At 50.8% G+C, this 15812-nt stretch overlaps 1 protein-coding gene across 2 annotated transcripts; it reads left to right on the top strand.

Annotated features, from left to right (window-relative positions):
* The first annotated feature begins 579 nt into the window (after window positions 1-579).
* On the top strand, window positions 580-15678 carry MIGA2 (mitoguardin 2). Of its 2 annotated transcripts, none has more exons than XM_084298829.1 (15): window positions 580-848; window positions 1484-1679; window positions 2712-2824; window positions 4886-5003; window positions 5478-5617; window positions 6833-6950; window positions 7117-7217; window positions 7818-7933; window positions 8247-8319; window positions 8660-8746; window positions 9353-9451; window positions 9702-9836; window positions 10515-10568; window positions 11038-11154; window positions 11781-15678. In XM_084298829.1, exons 1-15 carry the CDS (start codon window positions 753-755, stop codon window positions 11979-11981), a joined length of 1764 nt encoding a protein of 587 aa, XP_084154955.1. In that variant the 5' UTR covers window positions 580-752; the 3' UTR covers window positions 11982-15678. The 2 variants fall into 2 exon arrangements, with proteins under 2 accessions (XP_084154955.1, XP_084154954.1); XM_084298828.1 differs by having other exon boundaries at window positions 1469-1679.
* The last annotated feature ends 134 nt before the right edge of the window (window positions 15679-15812 follow it).

Here is a 15812-nt window from a genome sequence, read left to right as displayed (position 1 = left end):
ACGGCTCCGTGTCGCAGCAGAAGAGGCTCGCTGCGAAGCTGGGCTAGCAGGGAGAGCAGGGCCGAAGCGTTCAGAACTTTGTTTGGCGTTTAAAAGACGCCTCCCGCGTTGCGGTGCCTTCTTCTGGAGCTCTGTCCTTGACGTGAAGCGCGTCCCCGCTGCCCAGCAGAGCGCTGTGTAAACTCTGGCAGCTTTGAAGCCTCTCAGGGAAGCAGCTTTCGGTTGGGAGCTCGTGAGCGGAGCTTTGCTGCAGCCACAGACATTGAGGGGCAGCAGGGTTTTATCTATTTATATATATTTTTTTTTATACACGGGTTGACAAAAAGTCCCTCTGGCCGTGTGCAGCCAGTTCTGGGGCATGTGGAAATCTCTGGCACGGTTGCAGCTATTGAGTGCAAGGACGGCGCTGCTGCTTTAGAGCAGTTTGGGAATCTGCCCCTGAGCTTAGGAGAAGCAAGAATTGCTGCTGCTGGGGAGGAGATGCTTTAAATCTCCTGGCTCTGGCAGCGTTGCTGCAGCTCTGAGCGAGCTGGCGTGCTGTTTGCGAAGGGCAGCACGAGGAGGGGTGGGTTGTGTGTTCCCTCCACTGGCCTCATTTTTTTCCCCTCGTCCTTCAGGAGGATTGCTGCACGAAGGCTGACCTCAGGGCTCTGAGCCCGATGGCGGAGGGAAGCTGCATTTCCCCGTGAGCTCGACCCACCGGTGCCCTTCCCACCTGTGGCTCCCGGAGGCGCTGAGGTCCTGGCTCAGCCATGGCATTCCGAAGGACCGAGGGCATGTCCATCATCCAGGCCTTGGCAATGACCGTGGCAGAGATCCCCGTGTTCGTTTACACGACGTTTGGGCAGGTACAGCGAGCAGGAAAGGCTTTCCTGGGTGGTTCCTTGGGTTTTCTCTCTGAGGGCTGTCTGCGGAGAAAGAAGAACCTGCGTTAGCTGAGTCTTCGCCGAGGCACGAGGGGGTGGTGCTGCGGGGATGTGGCAGCTTGGAAAAGTTGCTGAGAGGCCCGGGATGTGGGGATGGATGTGGAGTAGGGAGAGGAGGGCTTCCCGCATCCCTCTGTGACCTTTCCCTTTTTCAAAAGCATAAAAAAAATAAAATATGTATATTTTAAGATCATAAATATATTTCCTGCTGGTATTAACGCAACGCTTGGAGCAATACAGCTCAGATAACCCGAGTTGGAGCTCAACTCGGGTATCTCAGAGCTCATCTGCTGTGGGGTGCATGCAAATCTTGCAGCGTGCTTTGATGAGAACCAAGACCAAGTTCTCCAGGTTTGATCCGTGCTCCGCAGTTTCCCTGCTGTGAAGTCGTGTAGCAGACAACGGGAGCTGTGCTGTGGCTGGGAGGGGGAGCACCACGAAATGTTTCAGCTTACCTGATTTTTTTTACAACTGCTTAGAAGGAAAACGGGCGGCGGAATTGGTTCTTCATTGTTGCTCTTTCATATCTTTTGTGTTTAAAGTCTGTCTTCTCTCAGCTGCGGCTCTCCCCAGGCCTGCGCAAGGTGCTGTTCGCGACAGCTCTCGGGACGGTTGCGTTGGCTCTTGCAGCTCATCAGCTGAAGCGGCGTCGGCGTCGAAAGAAGCAGATTGCTCCAGACAAGTGTGGCTTCAAGCCCGGAGGCATCACGGTGCCCATCCTGCCGACCAGAAGGGTCTCGTCCGTGAAGAAAGGTTGGTCTTGTGAAAAGGGAGAGGCCCCCAAGCCCTGTAGCGAGGAGAACGTTGTTAAAATAGCATCCAAAGAAAGAGAAAGGTTCCTGGCGAGTGGGTGGGGAGGAAAGCAAAACAATTAGCGCAGTGCCTTAATGAGGAGTGGGGTTACCGACCTGCAGCACCGTGCCGAGGTCACTGGAGGAATGGGAGAGACCCTGAGCTCGAAGCCTTTGTGTGTGGGGAGGTTTTTTTACGAGCCCCAAGGCTTGTAGCTCCCATCCCCCTGCCCCAGGAGGAGCGTGGAGCTGTTTCGTCACCCTGCCCTGATGGTAACAGCCTGGGGCACGCCGTGACCTGGCTGCGTATTGATCGTGGCTGCTGCGTGCTGCCAGGGTGGAGGGCGGAGGGGAGGGTGGCTTTGGCCAAGCTTTGGGTCGGCAGCGTCCGTCCCACGCTGCTGGGGCTCCTGGATTTTGGGCAGCTTCACCTGCTCGGATGGATTTTGGGGTGTGATTGACCCAGCTCCTCGGCACAGCACTGGGGGAGTGTTTTGGTTGTAAAACACGGAAATCTGTGAGTGTGCTTCGTGATGGCCACGGGAGCAACGCTGGCAGCTGCTGTGTCCGTGCTCTGCCCAGCCCGGGGGAAGCTGGAGGAGTTTCTCCTCGCTGCTTTCTGTTTGTGCTCCCCTGCTGCCATCCACAGCAGTGAATGAATATTCAATCCTCAGCCTCAGGCCCCCGCTGATACTGGGTTTTTAATGTCTCAGAGCATGGAGGAGATCTGTGACTCATTCCTAGGTATCGGATGCTGCTTTGCCTAGCTGCAGTCACACCTGACAGGGTGCTCTTCCCCTCCCTCTTCACAGCTGCAGTGAAACTGTTTTGCTTTGTACCAGGTTTTCCTGTGACTGCTGTAGTTTCTTACCTGGACCACGCTTTTTGTAGCTTGCAGGGACCTCACAGCCAACAGCTCTTGCTGTCTCCATCTCCTGCGTTCACAGGCCAGCACGGCTAAAACCCTGTTTTTGTGTGACCTTCCCACCCGCAGGGTACTCCAGCAAGAGAGTCCAGAGTCCCGGCAGCAAGAGCAATGACACGCTCAGCGGGATATCGTCCATCGAGCCCAGCAAACATTCCAGTTCCTCCCACAGCCTCGCCTCGGTAAGGGTCTGCCAGGTGGGCTGGGAGACGTGAGCACCCCTCTGTGTAACGAGCCCGTCGGGTTCTTGGGTTTGTGCTGGCTGAGGGATGATGCCAAAACCTTTGGAGGAGATGAGGTGGGGTGTAACTGGAGGGCAGGCTGTGATAAAACCGAACAGCGATGGTCTGGAGCTGGCTGGGGCAGGCGTGCAGCTGAAATCGGAGCATCCCAAGGTCTATCCGGTGTTTTCGGCCGCTGAGGGGCCGGTGTGGGACGTGGCTGTGATTCCTCGGGGCTCTCCGTGCCCCCCTCAGGTGTGAGGTTGGGCTGTGGCTGGGTCCTGCAGCAACGGGGAGCTCGTTGGCTTCCCCCCTGTGGTGGAGGTTTGGGCGGTCCAGCAGCCCTCCTGCCTCTATGCAGGCTGCTCACGGCTTGTTTGGCTCTTTGAACCAAGTGAACTGCCAAAACCAGGTATTTCTGGTAATGAAACAGTGCAGGGTGAGCACACAGCCTCCCAAGCACAGAATACAGGTAATTCAGGCTGTACCAAGCTGAAGCCCTCGCTGCTCATATCCACTTTTCTTGACAGACCAGAGGCAGAAGCGCCGGGGAGTGTTTTTGCCCTCGAGGCCTGTTTTACATCCCCAGTGCTCAAAGCTCCTGCTGGAACAGCAGCTTCCTCCACCACAGCGTCCCACAAAACCCCCTCTTGGTGTCTAGTTAGCAGGAAGGGGGAAAAATCCCCCCTTGGAAGGCAGCTGTCGGGCAGCCAGCCCCTGCGCTATGCGGGCATCGCTTGATTTTAGCGTGCTGGGAGGATTCAAGCAGCAGAAAGTTGCCAAAAAAAAAACAAAAAAAAACCTGCGCTGGTCAAAGCGTGCCTCCAGCAGGCGGCAGTGCTGACACGGCGCTGGGCGTGCAGCCTGCCCCAGTATTCCCCTGGGGTTACTGGTTGCGATGGGAGGTGCAGACCCTGCAGTGTCCATTCCTGGCCTCCTCCCCTTTCGGGGACTCGCGTCCATTCACGCTCCCAGCCCACTGTGGGGAAGGAGAAGCCGCAGGGTTTGTGCTGCTGAGGGCTGGTGTGCTTGAGATAAGCTGCCTACGTTCCTTTTGCCACTGCTGGTGATCGTATCCATGCAGAGAAAGCTGCTCCTGTACCCCCTTTACTGCATGGGAAGGGAGCTGCTGCCACCTCGTCCTCGTTGCTGTTGTTATTTGATGGGAAAACGGCACAAAACAGCCTTCACACAGCTGCAGGCTCTCCCTGCTGCCCTGTCTGGCTTCCCGAGCGTTGTCACCTAGTAAATAAGTCAGCAGCAGCGAGTTACTGGTTTGCAGGCCTGGATCTCAGCGTGATTTATTGCCCTGCCACGGAGATGAACTGACAGAGGCAGGGCAAGAGCTCATCCCCCAGCCACTTACTGTAGCTTCTCTAGCGTCGGACTCCCATTTGGGCACCTTTCTCAAAGCTTCATGGAAAAATTATGAAACGCTGCTCACTGGCAGTGCCTGAGCCCAGCACTTCAGTGTCAGACCTGAGAAGACATCGTGCACTAGGGCGAAATCTGAGAAAGCTGGCCACTTGCACCGCGGGTCTGGGTGGTCAGCCCTCCTGTGAGGAGGTTTGGTTACAAAGCAAACTGGAATTTCCCTTGGCCAAAGTCCTCAGCTGTAGTTTTGCTGATAAACTGCTCCTTTTTTTTTTTTTTTTTTTTTTTTAATTTATTTTTTGTGGTTGCTACCCCAGCTTCCAATGTTATTCCGTACAGAAGGCTGTGGAGCTTTCTCAGGCTGTCTCCTCCACCAGTGCTGTCCTGCTCAGCCTCCCAGTTGCACACCTCGCAGTTTCCTGAGGAAGCTTTGCTGTAAATTGGTGGGGAAGGTGTTTTTTTTGGTGCCGGGTGGGGAAGGGCAGCACTTCTCACCTTGCAGCTCTGGGCAGCTGGCAGCGTGGCGTGAAACGAGGTGGGAGGCGGGTGGTACCTGCTGATACCTTCCCCTTCCGAGGCAAGGGGTTTCACCTCTCCAAGGCAATCGGCATTTCAACGGGCATTTGTTGCTCTGCTCCCTTCCCTCAGATGGTTGCAGTGAACTCTTCGAGTCCAACACCAGCAGCAGCAGGGACGTGGGAGGCCCAGGCAATGGGGGACGCCGGAGCCGGGTGTGATTCCAGTGCAGAGAGCCTCTACGTGCAAGGTAAACGAGCACGAGGGGAGCATCAGCGGGTCGGGGTTGGCACTGCAAGAACAAGTACACAGCATGAAGTTACGCAGAGCATCGCCAGCATCGTGTGGCTGCACCTTTGTGCTCTCCAAGGCAGCTCTCTCCTGTCCTCTCCTTGATCCCAGTCACTCGGTAGTTACAAGAACTTAAAGGAACTTTTCTTTCTTCCCAGTGAACAATTTGCTTCCCAATTCCTACTCGCTGAGCATCAGGTTCATCTGCTGTGGGGAACAGCACCTTGAAAATAACACAGAGGATATTTTAATGAGTTTGGGGATGTTCTTGTTAACTTCTACTGAAAATAAAACTGTCTTTTAAAGGGCAAGGATTCTTTCTCCTGGGGAGAAGATTCCCTCTTCGCTGGGTTACCTGAGCGAGCAGGCTCTTGCTGCATGGCTTTGTACCTACCTGACCTGAGGATCTGAGCTTGTTTGGTTGCATTGCCAGGCATGGAGCTGTTCGAGGAGGCCCTGCAGAAGTGGGAGCAGGCGCTGACCATCCGGCAGCGGGACAGCGCTAGCACGAGCACCCCCGTGCCCTGGGATGGCAAGAAACACCAGGACACCTTGTCTGAGAGCATCGCAGAGGTAGGTCCCTGCCTTTCCCTCTTGTGTTTGGCAGCTGGGGAACATGCTGGAAGGCCAGCCAGGCTGCTAGGAGGAGTCACTGCAGGGCAGCAGAAGAAGAGCAAAGCAAGGGCAGAGCTGGGTTAGACGATGTTTAAGAGCTGTCTATATTCTTGGCTTCCTTATGTAGCCTGAGTGGGCGAATTCTTAATTTTTCTTTTTTTTTCTCTTTCTAATAAGTCTCTCCCCCTCATTCTTCAGCTTTCTGCCCACCTTCCAGATCATGTCAGTCACTGTCGTGCAAGTTCTCGAGCAGTAGAGGCTGCAGCAGGAAAAGGCTGCAACAAACACAGCACCTGAGAGGAGGGAAGAAGGAGCTTTTTGCCTGGCACTGTTGTGCCTGTATCTCTTTAACGTGTTAAACGTGGAGATCGTGGTAGTCCCTAGGACTTCCTAGGGAGCTGAGCAGAAGCAGGACCAGCTGCTTGTGTTAATTGCTAAAGCCAAGTGGTAACTTGGTGGGAGCCAGGTCCTGGTGTAGTCCGTGTATGGCCTTTTGTGGTGGATAACTTACCCGAATCAAATCTGGATTCTCTCCTTGCTGTCCCCTCCTGAACTGTCCTATGGTGTTTCTGCAACTGACTCAAACAGTTGATTCATTATCCAAATAGATTTTGTGCTTCTTGTTAATGCTTCTATCTACTGGGTGAGATACTCATGCAGACACAGGGGCATGAAGGCAAGATGCTGTGTAAGTCTTACTTTTCTCCTCCTTTTTGTCTACCCACTCATGCTTACAGCAAACTTTGCTTATGCCCAGCACCTTAACCCAAGGACTCTTACTCTGTTATCCAGTTCTGGATACTCTGCTGTTTTCAACATGGCTTTTCTGATACGGTTCCCTCTTGAAATTAGGCTAAAGGCACAAGTCAGGAGAATTAGGTGATCTATAAAGACACCTGTTTTCCTGGATGGCAGGTTAAAGTTCTTTCTTCCACTTTTTTTTCTAATCAGGAAAATGAAATAGTGAAGCTAAAAATGCCGGAGGGTTTGAATTAGGCTGTCTAGCAGCTTTCCTTCCCTTGCGTTATTAGCTGTATCGTAGGATTAAGTTCTCATTCACCATTTAATCTGCAAACTGTAAATCCTATTTGACTGAAATTTCCTCCCGTGTTTGTGCTGTCCGTCTGTCCCTGCCAGCTGACTAATTAAGCGTGCCATTTATGTCTGTTCAAGGAGGAGTCCCAGAAAAGGGAGTTTGCAGAGAAGCTGGAGTCCCTCTTGCACCGAGCCTACCACCTCCAGGAAGAGTTTGGGTCTTCGCTTCCCTCGGACAGCATGCTGCTGGATCTGGGTGAGCTGGCAGCTTCCTTTCCATGCTTTTGTCTCTCTCCATCAGCCAGGCGATGAAGCGGTGACAGCGCTTTTTGGGGGGTGGGTGGCTGGAAGAGAAAGCACGGTGGCTCTGAGGACTGGGGGTCTGTAACCTCCAACACATGCAGCTCCTTTCCCACCTCCAGAGAAGACCTTAATGCTGCCGCTGGCGGACGGGTCGTTACGGCTTCGGACGGACGATGAGGACAGCTCCATTTCCGAGGACTCCTTCTTCTCCGCAGCAGAGGTGACTTCAGTTTCAGTGGTGCATAGCAGGTCAACTGCTTGGAGGGGAGCCACAAAGACAGCAGGGTTAAACACATCTTAGTAGAGGAAGATGATAAAATGAGGAGCTGGGTGGATATTAGGAAAAGGTTGTTCATGAGGGGCATGGTGCAGCCCTTCCCGGGAAGGTCAGGGGATCTCATTCCTTGGAGGTTTTCAGGACTTCCCAGAACAAACCATCTGACCTGATTTAGTGTGGGCACCAGTCCGACTCCAAGTGTGACTCCAAGTCCTCTCCAACCAACATTTACCTGTCATTTTCCCATCTACTGTAGAAAACGTGCCACAAACAGCTAGGAAAATACTGTAAATCTAATGTAACGTGGCTTGGTTGGGTAATTTTAGGGGATATTGAGCTGTCAGAGCTGAGGCAGCTTTGAAACTGGTGGAAAAAGAATTATCTTTGCATGAAATAATTGGCACTAACAAAAGTTTCCCAGCTGAAGGAGGTACGTCGTGCTTGTGTGCAGTCTCTGGGTATTTGCAGGTATCAGAGGTCACTTTTTTTTTTTTTTTTTTTTTTTTTTTTTTTTCTCTCTCATGTCTCTTGCCACCTTTACAGCTCTTTGACTCCCTTCACTTTGAGGAGATACCCTTCCATCTCTCGAAACCAGTGGCAGCCTATGAAGAAGCTCTGCAGCTGGTGAAAGAAGGGAAGGTTGCGTGCCGGACGCTGAGGTGAGTGCCACCTGGAGTCAGGGGTCGTGGTGTCACGGCCCCTTTGATTGTGACTGTCTCATTTGCTTTTGAGCAGCCCTACAACCAGAATAACCCTTTGGGGCAGGAAGCTTTTAGTATTTTTCCTGCTTGTTTGGACTTCTAACAGCCGTAGTAGGGGTGCTGTGGTCCTCCAAGAAGCTGTACAAAGGGAACGCAGTTGTTACTTTCTCCTAGGCAGAGACTGGGATATTTTTTTTAGAGGAGCATTTTTGTTAGGATCACGGATGCCAGGAGAACTGACGTTTATGCAGTCCTTCCCCTTTCCTTCCAGGACAGAGCTCCTCGGCTGCTACAGTGACCAGGATTTCCTTGCCAAGCTGCACTGCGTCAGGCAGGCCTTCCAGGTGAGGATGTCTCAGTGAGTGGGTTGGGGCTGGCCTTCCTCGTGGCTCCTGCACTCCCACGGCACATTTCTGGCAGTGTGTTCTCCTGAATTCAAGCAGGAACGAAGTCTTTGCCCCTCTAGAGCAAGTAAAAGCTGAAACAGCTCAAGCTCCCCTTGCTTAACTTTCGTAATCCTGTCTTGATCTGGGGGGAAGAGCATCCCCTGGCCCCTGTGGCCAGCTCTGGTGGTGTTTACCTGGCCACGTTGCTGCTTTAGTTCTGGGAAGTGAACGTTTGGGAAGTCCAGAGCTGCCCAGAAGCTGCCACTGCCACTCACGGAGCCTTCTGTTCCCTTTGCAGGAGCTGCTGGAGGATGAAAGCAATCAGCTGTTTTTTGGGGAGGTTGGGAAGCAAATGGTGATAGGACTGATGACAAAGGCTGAAAAGGTAGGGAGCTTGGTGGTGTTTCAGTTGTGTCTTGTGAACGCGTGGATGCTCACTGCTCCATCCCAGCCCACAATTTGCCTCGTGTGTTGCAAGGAGAAAGCTTCATCTGTGTGCTGGTGGTCATTGGGAGAAACAAAATGCCTGTTTTTAGCGTCGTTTAACCAAATTCTGTTGAAAGAGGCTCTCTGCAGTGTCTGAACACAGTTTGACACTCGTGTTATAGAGAGAGCAGAGGTTACAGAATGCACCAGAGGAATCAGAATGCACCATCAAGAAACACAGGAAAGGGAAATGATAACGAAACCTTTGCTGTCAACCACATACCCCTGCTCAGCTCACTGCCTTAGCCACTGGTTATCCCCTAAAAAGGGAGAGTCACTTCCCAGTCTCTTCCTGGACTTGGTTTGAGTACGGGTGTCTGTAACCTAAGTGTTTTAAGTCCCAGCCTGGGGCATCTCTGCCTCCCAGAAATAAAACCTCTTCGTGCACAAAGCATACGGGTGTTGCACGTGTTGATGTTTTAGCTCAAAATAGTGCTCAGCCTTTGGGGTAACGTGCCTGCAGCTGCTTTACCTTCTGAAGTGTTTTATTTCTCTGTTCTTCCAGAATCCCAAAGCTTTTCTGGAAAGCTACGAGGAGATGCTGCACTACGCGTTGAAGCCAGAGACCTGGCCAACCACCCAGCAGGAGCTGGAGGGAAGAGGGGTCGGTAAAGGCTTTCTCTCTAAAAGTTAGAGACGAGCTGGAGGATGATGGCTGTGGGGGAACAGCCCGGGACTGAAAGAACTGCTGAAAATGGGATTATTTTGGAAGCGTATGTTGTGAAGGAGGGCAAGGGGAAAACTGTTCGGTCCCATGTTGGTGGCAAAACTCAGCTCATTATGTCTTCTTACTTCAAAATTGCTTTTTTGTTTTAAAGCCTGTTCCCTTCCCACGCTGTTCTGCTCTCTGACAGGTGGTGTGCATGAGCTTCTTTGATATCGTGCTGGACTTTATCCTCATGGATGCTTTCGAGGACCTGGAGAATCCGCCCTCCTCCGTGCTGGCTGTGCTGCGCAACCGCTGGCTGTCGGACAGCTTTAAGGAGACGGTGAGCTACCTGCTGCGAGCTCAGGCTCGGGAAAAGCTGGCCTTGCTGAGCTGCATCTTCTCTCTGGAAATGCCACCTGAAACTCTAAGCAACAGCCTTCTGGCATGCATAAATCGTTTAGAGGAAAGCTTGCCTTCTTTTGAAGGCATCTGGCTGCTGCCGATAAACCGCTGTCTGCAGCGGCTGCTAGCAGTGATGGTGTGGAGATGTTAAAGGATGACAGCGGAAACGATGAGTAAGGACGGGAGGATCAAAACGTAGGGAGAGACGTGGGTGATGTCTGCTTCCAGCTGCTCAGCCCTTCTGGGGGCACCTCCGCAGACGCTGAGGCTCAAATAGCAGCGCTTTCCTCTGGTCCTGGCCACCAACTGTGGACGTAGGACATGAGTTTTGTAGACAGGAGATGGCTGGGAGGCACCTTCCACCAGCTGTCTGCTTCCTATCTGCGTTCTGGGGCATTTGGCAGCTGTGCCAGATCGTGTTAGCAATCCTCAAAAACACTTCTGCTTGTCTGCAGTGGACAAATCGCCCTCCAGTTCACGAAGATTTTTCTAACTCACTTCAGAGTTGTTGGCACAAGAGGGCCTGCTTTGGGATTTTGGGGATGTGCTGGTAAACTGGTTTCTTCTGGGAAGTAATCCCAGCGAGTGATGGTCTCTCTCTCTCTCTTAATTGTAGGCCCTGGCAACTGCCTGTTGGTCGGTTCTGAAAGCAAAAAGAAGGCTTCTGATGGTAAGCCAAATGGATTAAAAGGGAAAGAATCTGAAACATTTGAAGCTGAAAAGCTATCACCTGCATCTTGATGAAATACAAAATGTTAGTGGTGTAAGAATGAACTGAGCTGCATCCCCTCTGATGCTTTGGGGTCCCGCTGTCATTTCTTTGCTCCGGTGCAATGCCGGTGTTTTACTGCTCTGAGTTTATTCTCACGCATCATTAATGTGAGGATTTAAAAGCCAGCGTTCCCGGCCATCAGGCATCCTTTATCTTCATTTTTCTCCTGAAAGAGTAGTTTAGAAACATGCAGATAGAAAGCTCCAGTCCTCCTTCACGGACCCTGGACCAGCTCTGCAGGCAGAGCTGTTCTTAGGCAGCTCTTTAGTTACCAAAGCCCAGCGCTTCTTGGCACAGGAGCTGGTAGTTAACACGGAATAAGCTGCTGATTCTGCCTGAGAACTGATTCCTCCCCTCCTTGTGACAGGTACCAGATGGCTTTATCTCTCATTTCTACTCCGTATCGGAGCATGTCAGCCCTGTCCTAGCCTTCGGTTTTCTGGGGCCCAAGCAGCAGCTCTCTGAAGTCTGTGGTTTTTTCAAGGTAAGGTGGCTTTTCTGGACCTGGGCTGTGGGGGAGGCCTGCAGGCTCTCGGCTTCAAGCTGCAGCTGTGTGCTTTTGGCGGCTGGCTTTGACTGACGTGGCATTAAGAAACTTGGCTCGGTACAAAAGCCTTCTAAAAAATCCCTGCTTTTTGAGATACAGATCACTGAATGCAGATTGACAGAACTCCCAACGCGATTTGCCATGACTGATAGCAAGAAGATGTGTGAGAAGATCCATTTTATAAAATATAAATTGATAAATCACTATGGGAAGAGATTAAGGGTGCATATGCATATGTTGAGAGAGTGCATTGCCCAGGTACACGGTGCTGTAAGGGTTCCATACTTGGTCTTAAAGCCTGTGGGTAAAACCATCAGGGGCTGATGCTGCATTCATTAAACGTTTGCACGGATATTGCCATGGACATCAGCACTCAAAATTTCAGGAGCTCTCCTGTCCTGTTCCAGAGGCAAAGGGGAGATGGCCACAAAAGTAATACCCAGCCTGAGGCAGATCTGCTTGGATGCAGACACAGAATTCCTTCTGGGGCTCTCTGCTTGCTGCCGTCTGGGCAGGTGCTGCTGGCAGGACCTTACCGTAAAGCCTCCCTCTTCTCTTTGCAGCACCAGATAGTGCAGTACCTGAAGGACATGTTTGATTTCGACAACGTGAGGTACACGACGGTGCAGCTGCTGGCAGAAGACATCTTGCAGCTGTCGCGGCGGCGCAGCGAGATCCTCCTGGGGTATCTGGGCACCGAGAGCGCCCCCGAGATGAACGGCACGCTTCCCGGCGAAAACGAGCCTCTGAAGGAGCTCATCTGATGTCAGGCAGGAGGAAAACGGTTTTGGACAAGGACTCTTTTCCTCCCGGAGTTGGATAAAACGACCTGCAGTGTTCAGTGGTGGCCACGGGACTATCTCAACACGCAGCAACCTGGTGGGACCTTCTGCTTTCTGTAGCCAGTACTGTTTGCTGGGATGGATCCAGGACCACTTGCCAGCTTATGGTTTGAATTTCTTCTTTGTTCCACCCTCCTTTTTATTATTATTTTTAATGTGTCACAACCCACGAACTGTCTGGGCTGAGATTTTTGCCCACATATCATGAAAAGGGCAACGTACGTACCTGTGCTGCCTGCGTGTTACCTGGCAGATAGCTGATCCCTGCTGTTCGTGACTGTGTGGGGTGCAGGAACATCACTGGTAAATTCTCCACTTGACCCGTAGCTTCTCAAGGTTTCTTCTGCTTTGGGATTTTTATTATCACTATTTCTCTGCTGTATTTCCACTGACATTACTGCTGATTTTACTTTACATATTTTAGCACATGCAATGTGACAAGCAAGGATTTTTTTTTTTATTTTTATTTTTTCCCAGGGAGGAAGAAATAGTTCTGTAAAGCACTGAAGTAAAATGCAGACCTTTGTAAGCAGTCTGAAGCTCCGAGGAAGTGGGTCTGTTCCCTCTGTGTGGCTGTTCACGGGCCAGGTGACTCGCTCTGTGCTGCAGTCATCTTTCCTTAGGAGATTGCTGAGGTCTATGTTTGCCCTTAAGGCAAGCTGGCAGGAGGAGGGGGAGGATTTGCATCCTGCCCGTGCGTGCACAAGGTCTCTAACATCCCTCCAAGTGCCTTGCTGTATTTCAGAATTCGCCAGTAGTTTTCACTGGGTAGGAGGTGCAGGGCGTGAAGTGCACGAGCAGAGGGAACTGGTGTAGAAGTGGTGCTCTGTGGTGCTCCTTCCTATTACGCACAAGGCAGACGTGTACAGCTGGACGGGATGTACAGGAGATGCTGTGCAGGTAGCTGGGGAACTGGGATCAAGCTGCTAGAGAGGTAAAACTCTTTTATTTATTGTGTTTATCCTGAGAAACATAATACAGTTTTGGTGATATAGCAAATGCATGTGCAGCTATGTCCTCGTAGTGCTGAGATGGGCTCTTCTCACACCGTGTGATGCTGAGGTGCAGCTGGCTCCTGAAGTCTCTGCCCGCTTTGGATTGTGTGCTGAAGTGGATACCAGCAGCATTTGAGTGTGGACTTAGAAGCCCTGGCTTTTGTGCAAGGCTTGCAGAGATTTTCCGAGTCCTCTGTGATTGTAATGCCTCAGAGGCTGCGCCCTCGGCCTTCGTGTCCTTTCTCTTGTTTGAGCCCACACGAGGCTCCAAAGCCCAGGCTCAGAACGAGGAGGTATTCAGGAAGAAAATGGGGACTTGCACAAAACCATGGGCTATGCTGGTTTTCTCCAGATTGACTTGTTATCCCTTGTGCTGTCCCAGCTAGAAAGCACAAATCTTGCCCAGCCCTATCTTTGCAAGGGGCAAAAAAAAAAAAAAAAAAAAAAAGTAAGAACCTGGAGTTTCCACAGGAGTGGAAAAATCAGTGCACGGATTTGGAGAATAGTTTTCTTCTTCCTTCCTCTTCGGATGCCTAACGTGGATTCCGCTGGTAAAAGCGGGAAGGAAGCAAGCAGGGAAAGAGTAAACAAGAGGATGTAAAAGGAGTAAATAATGCTCCTGGGATGCTTGCGAGAGGGCAGGCGCACAGCACATACCAGCTGTTCTGTAAGCACATCCGACCAATGTGTCTTTTATGCTGACGACAAGGTTTAATGCAATAAACAAGGCGATGTGGAGGCAGAAGTGAGGAGCAGCTGAGCTGAGCGAGGCTGCGTGAAATAAATTGTTATGGGAAGGATTTAAGAGAGCAACTGGAACTAGGAAAGGTCTCTGAGGTGTCTGGCTTCTGGCAGCATGTAGTGAGAGAGGAAATGGAGGATGTTGTGTACGCGTGGCACACCTGTTCTGTGTAAACTGTGATGTGAAAGTATGCTCAATTCTGGAAGCAAGTTGCTTTGCCAAAAGTATTTCATAGCGCTCTGTGCTCTCCTATGGCAGCTTTATTAGGAAGAGAAACTTCAGCAGCTTTGTACAGTGGTTAAAAAGATGCTAAAATGTGAAGATTGATGTAACAAGGTGGGGTGTAATTCTAAACAATCAGTGCTGTTCACTTCAGAGTTTTAGTGTTGTTTTATGTGTATTTATTTAGTGCTTTGGGTGTCTCGGTGCTTGGGGCCGCCTGCCCTCCGTGTATGCACGAGGGCGGTGACGGCTGCCCCCGGTCTTTTTGCATCCTCACAGGAGAGGACACTGCAACAGGGTCCTCGTGAAGCAAATGCTAACGTGCATTGTAGCTTTTTAAATTAAAACTGTAAATTCCTAATCAATGACATGGAAGACAGTTGTACTGCAGTTTTATTCTTTCCCTCAGCCCTTATTCCACGTGGGCTGTACGGCCCTTCCAGTGAAGGTAAAGGTGGATGTTCCCCAAGGACATCTGCAGCTTCTTGTAGCCCCTTCCACCCGCCGTGACTGACTTGTTCCTGCACAAGCCACGGATGTCCGCGGAGACGAACTGACTTACTATTTCTTGGGGACAAGGTTAAACTTCTCTGCGCTGCCCATTCCTGTTCCATTACTGCGCTTTCTCCCTCCCCAATCCTGCTGTGACTTGAGAGGAAAAGCAGAAGAAAGATGCTTGCAGCCTCTAGAGGGGATCATTGAGATTGGTGGGTTCAGAGGAGGTATTCCTGCGCCAGCAGCTCTCTGGCCTTAGAGGCATTGGTCTGTCTCCGGCTGCATTCAGCTCCTTTTGGATGTGAACCTGAGCAGGGGTTTGGGCTGCTCCCACTCATCTCTTCCAGAGCCGTGCTTGGCTGAAAGTGGCAACCAACTCATCTGCTTTGCAGGGCAGAGTAAAAGGCTAGGACTCAGCAACTGTTTCCCCTCCAGCTTAGTGAGGGGACACTTGAAAATCTTTTTTTTTCCCTCACATTTTGTGCTTAACAAAAGAGGTGCTTGAGTATTAGCAGCAGATGGGATGTATTTGGCTAGATCTCAAGAGACAAGATATTTGCCGCTTTTGTAACGAGCCCTTATTCTCAAGGGGTTAAATCCTGCTGGGCTGCCACTTGTGAGATTTTAACACTGATGGGGATTTGAGATGGCTTACCAGCTACGAAATAAAACCCTTCACTAGTTTCTGATGCTTAAACAGAACTTCAAATATGCATGACTTTCATTTTTATGTGGAGGTTGCTGTAATGAGCTTCAGTAGTGGTTGAAGTACATACTGGGTACTTTAGTATGTATGCAGAGACTACGCCACGTGGCTCTAGGAGGGTCTCTATAATCTTTAAAGCCAAAATATATTAATAAAAAAAAATATATATGAGGAAAAGTCTGCCTTCTTGTATCTACAAGACCAGCGTGGCTTTGAAAAGCACGACTTGTGCTGTCTTATACAAGGATGTGGGAAAGTAGGATTTTATTTACCCCTCCTCGGTTGAACATTCCTCTGCCATATCAAACTAATGAATGTAAACTTGTGCCTATTTTTTTGTTCTTGATTTCCTAAGGGTGTACAAATCTATTTGTGTTTTGCTTCTTTCTTCATCTTTGCAGCTATTTTATTTTTTACCTCTAACCTTAGGATGTGGGCATTACAAGCAAAATAAAACTTTCCTTCACGACCGTGGGTTTTGTTTTTGAACTTCCTGGTGAAATGTGCTAGCAACTTGGTATTTGGTTTCCAATACAGGTTGCAGCTGTGGTGACATCTCTCATGCTAGAGCGATGGTGTAAAGCAAGGCTCCT

This window comes from Netta rufina (assembly GCF_964035555.1).
Source record: "Netta rufina genome assembly, chromosome: 20".
In the NCBI taxonomy this organism is placed as follows: Eukaryota; Metazoa; Chordata; class Aves; order Anseriformes; family Anatidae; genus Netta; species Netta rufina.
Note: the sequence above shows the minus strand (reverse complement) of the source record. Positions and strands in the feature narration are given on the sequence as shown.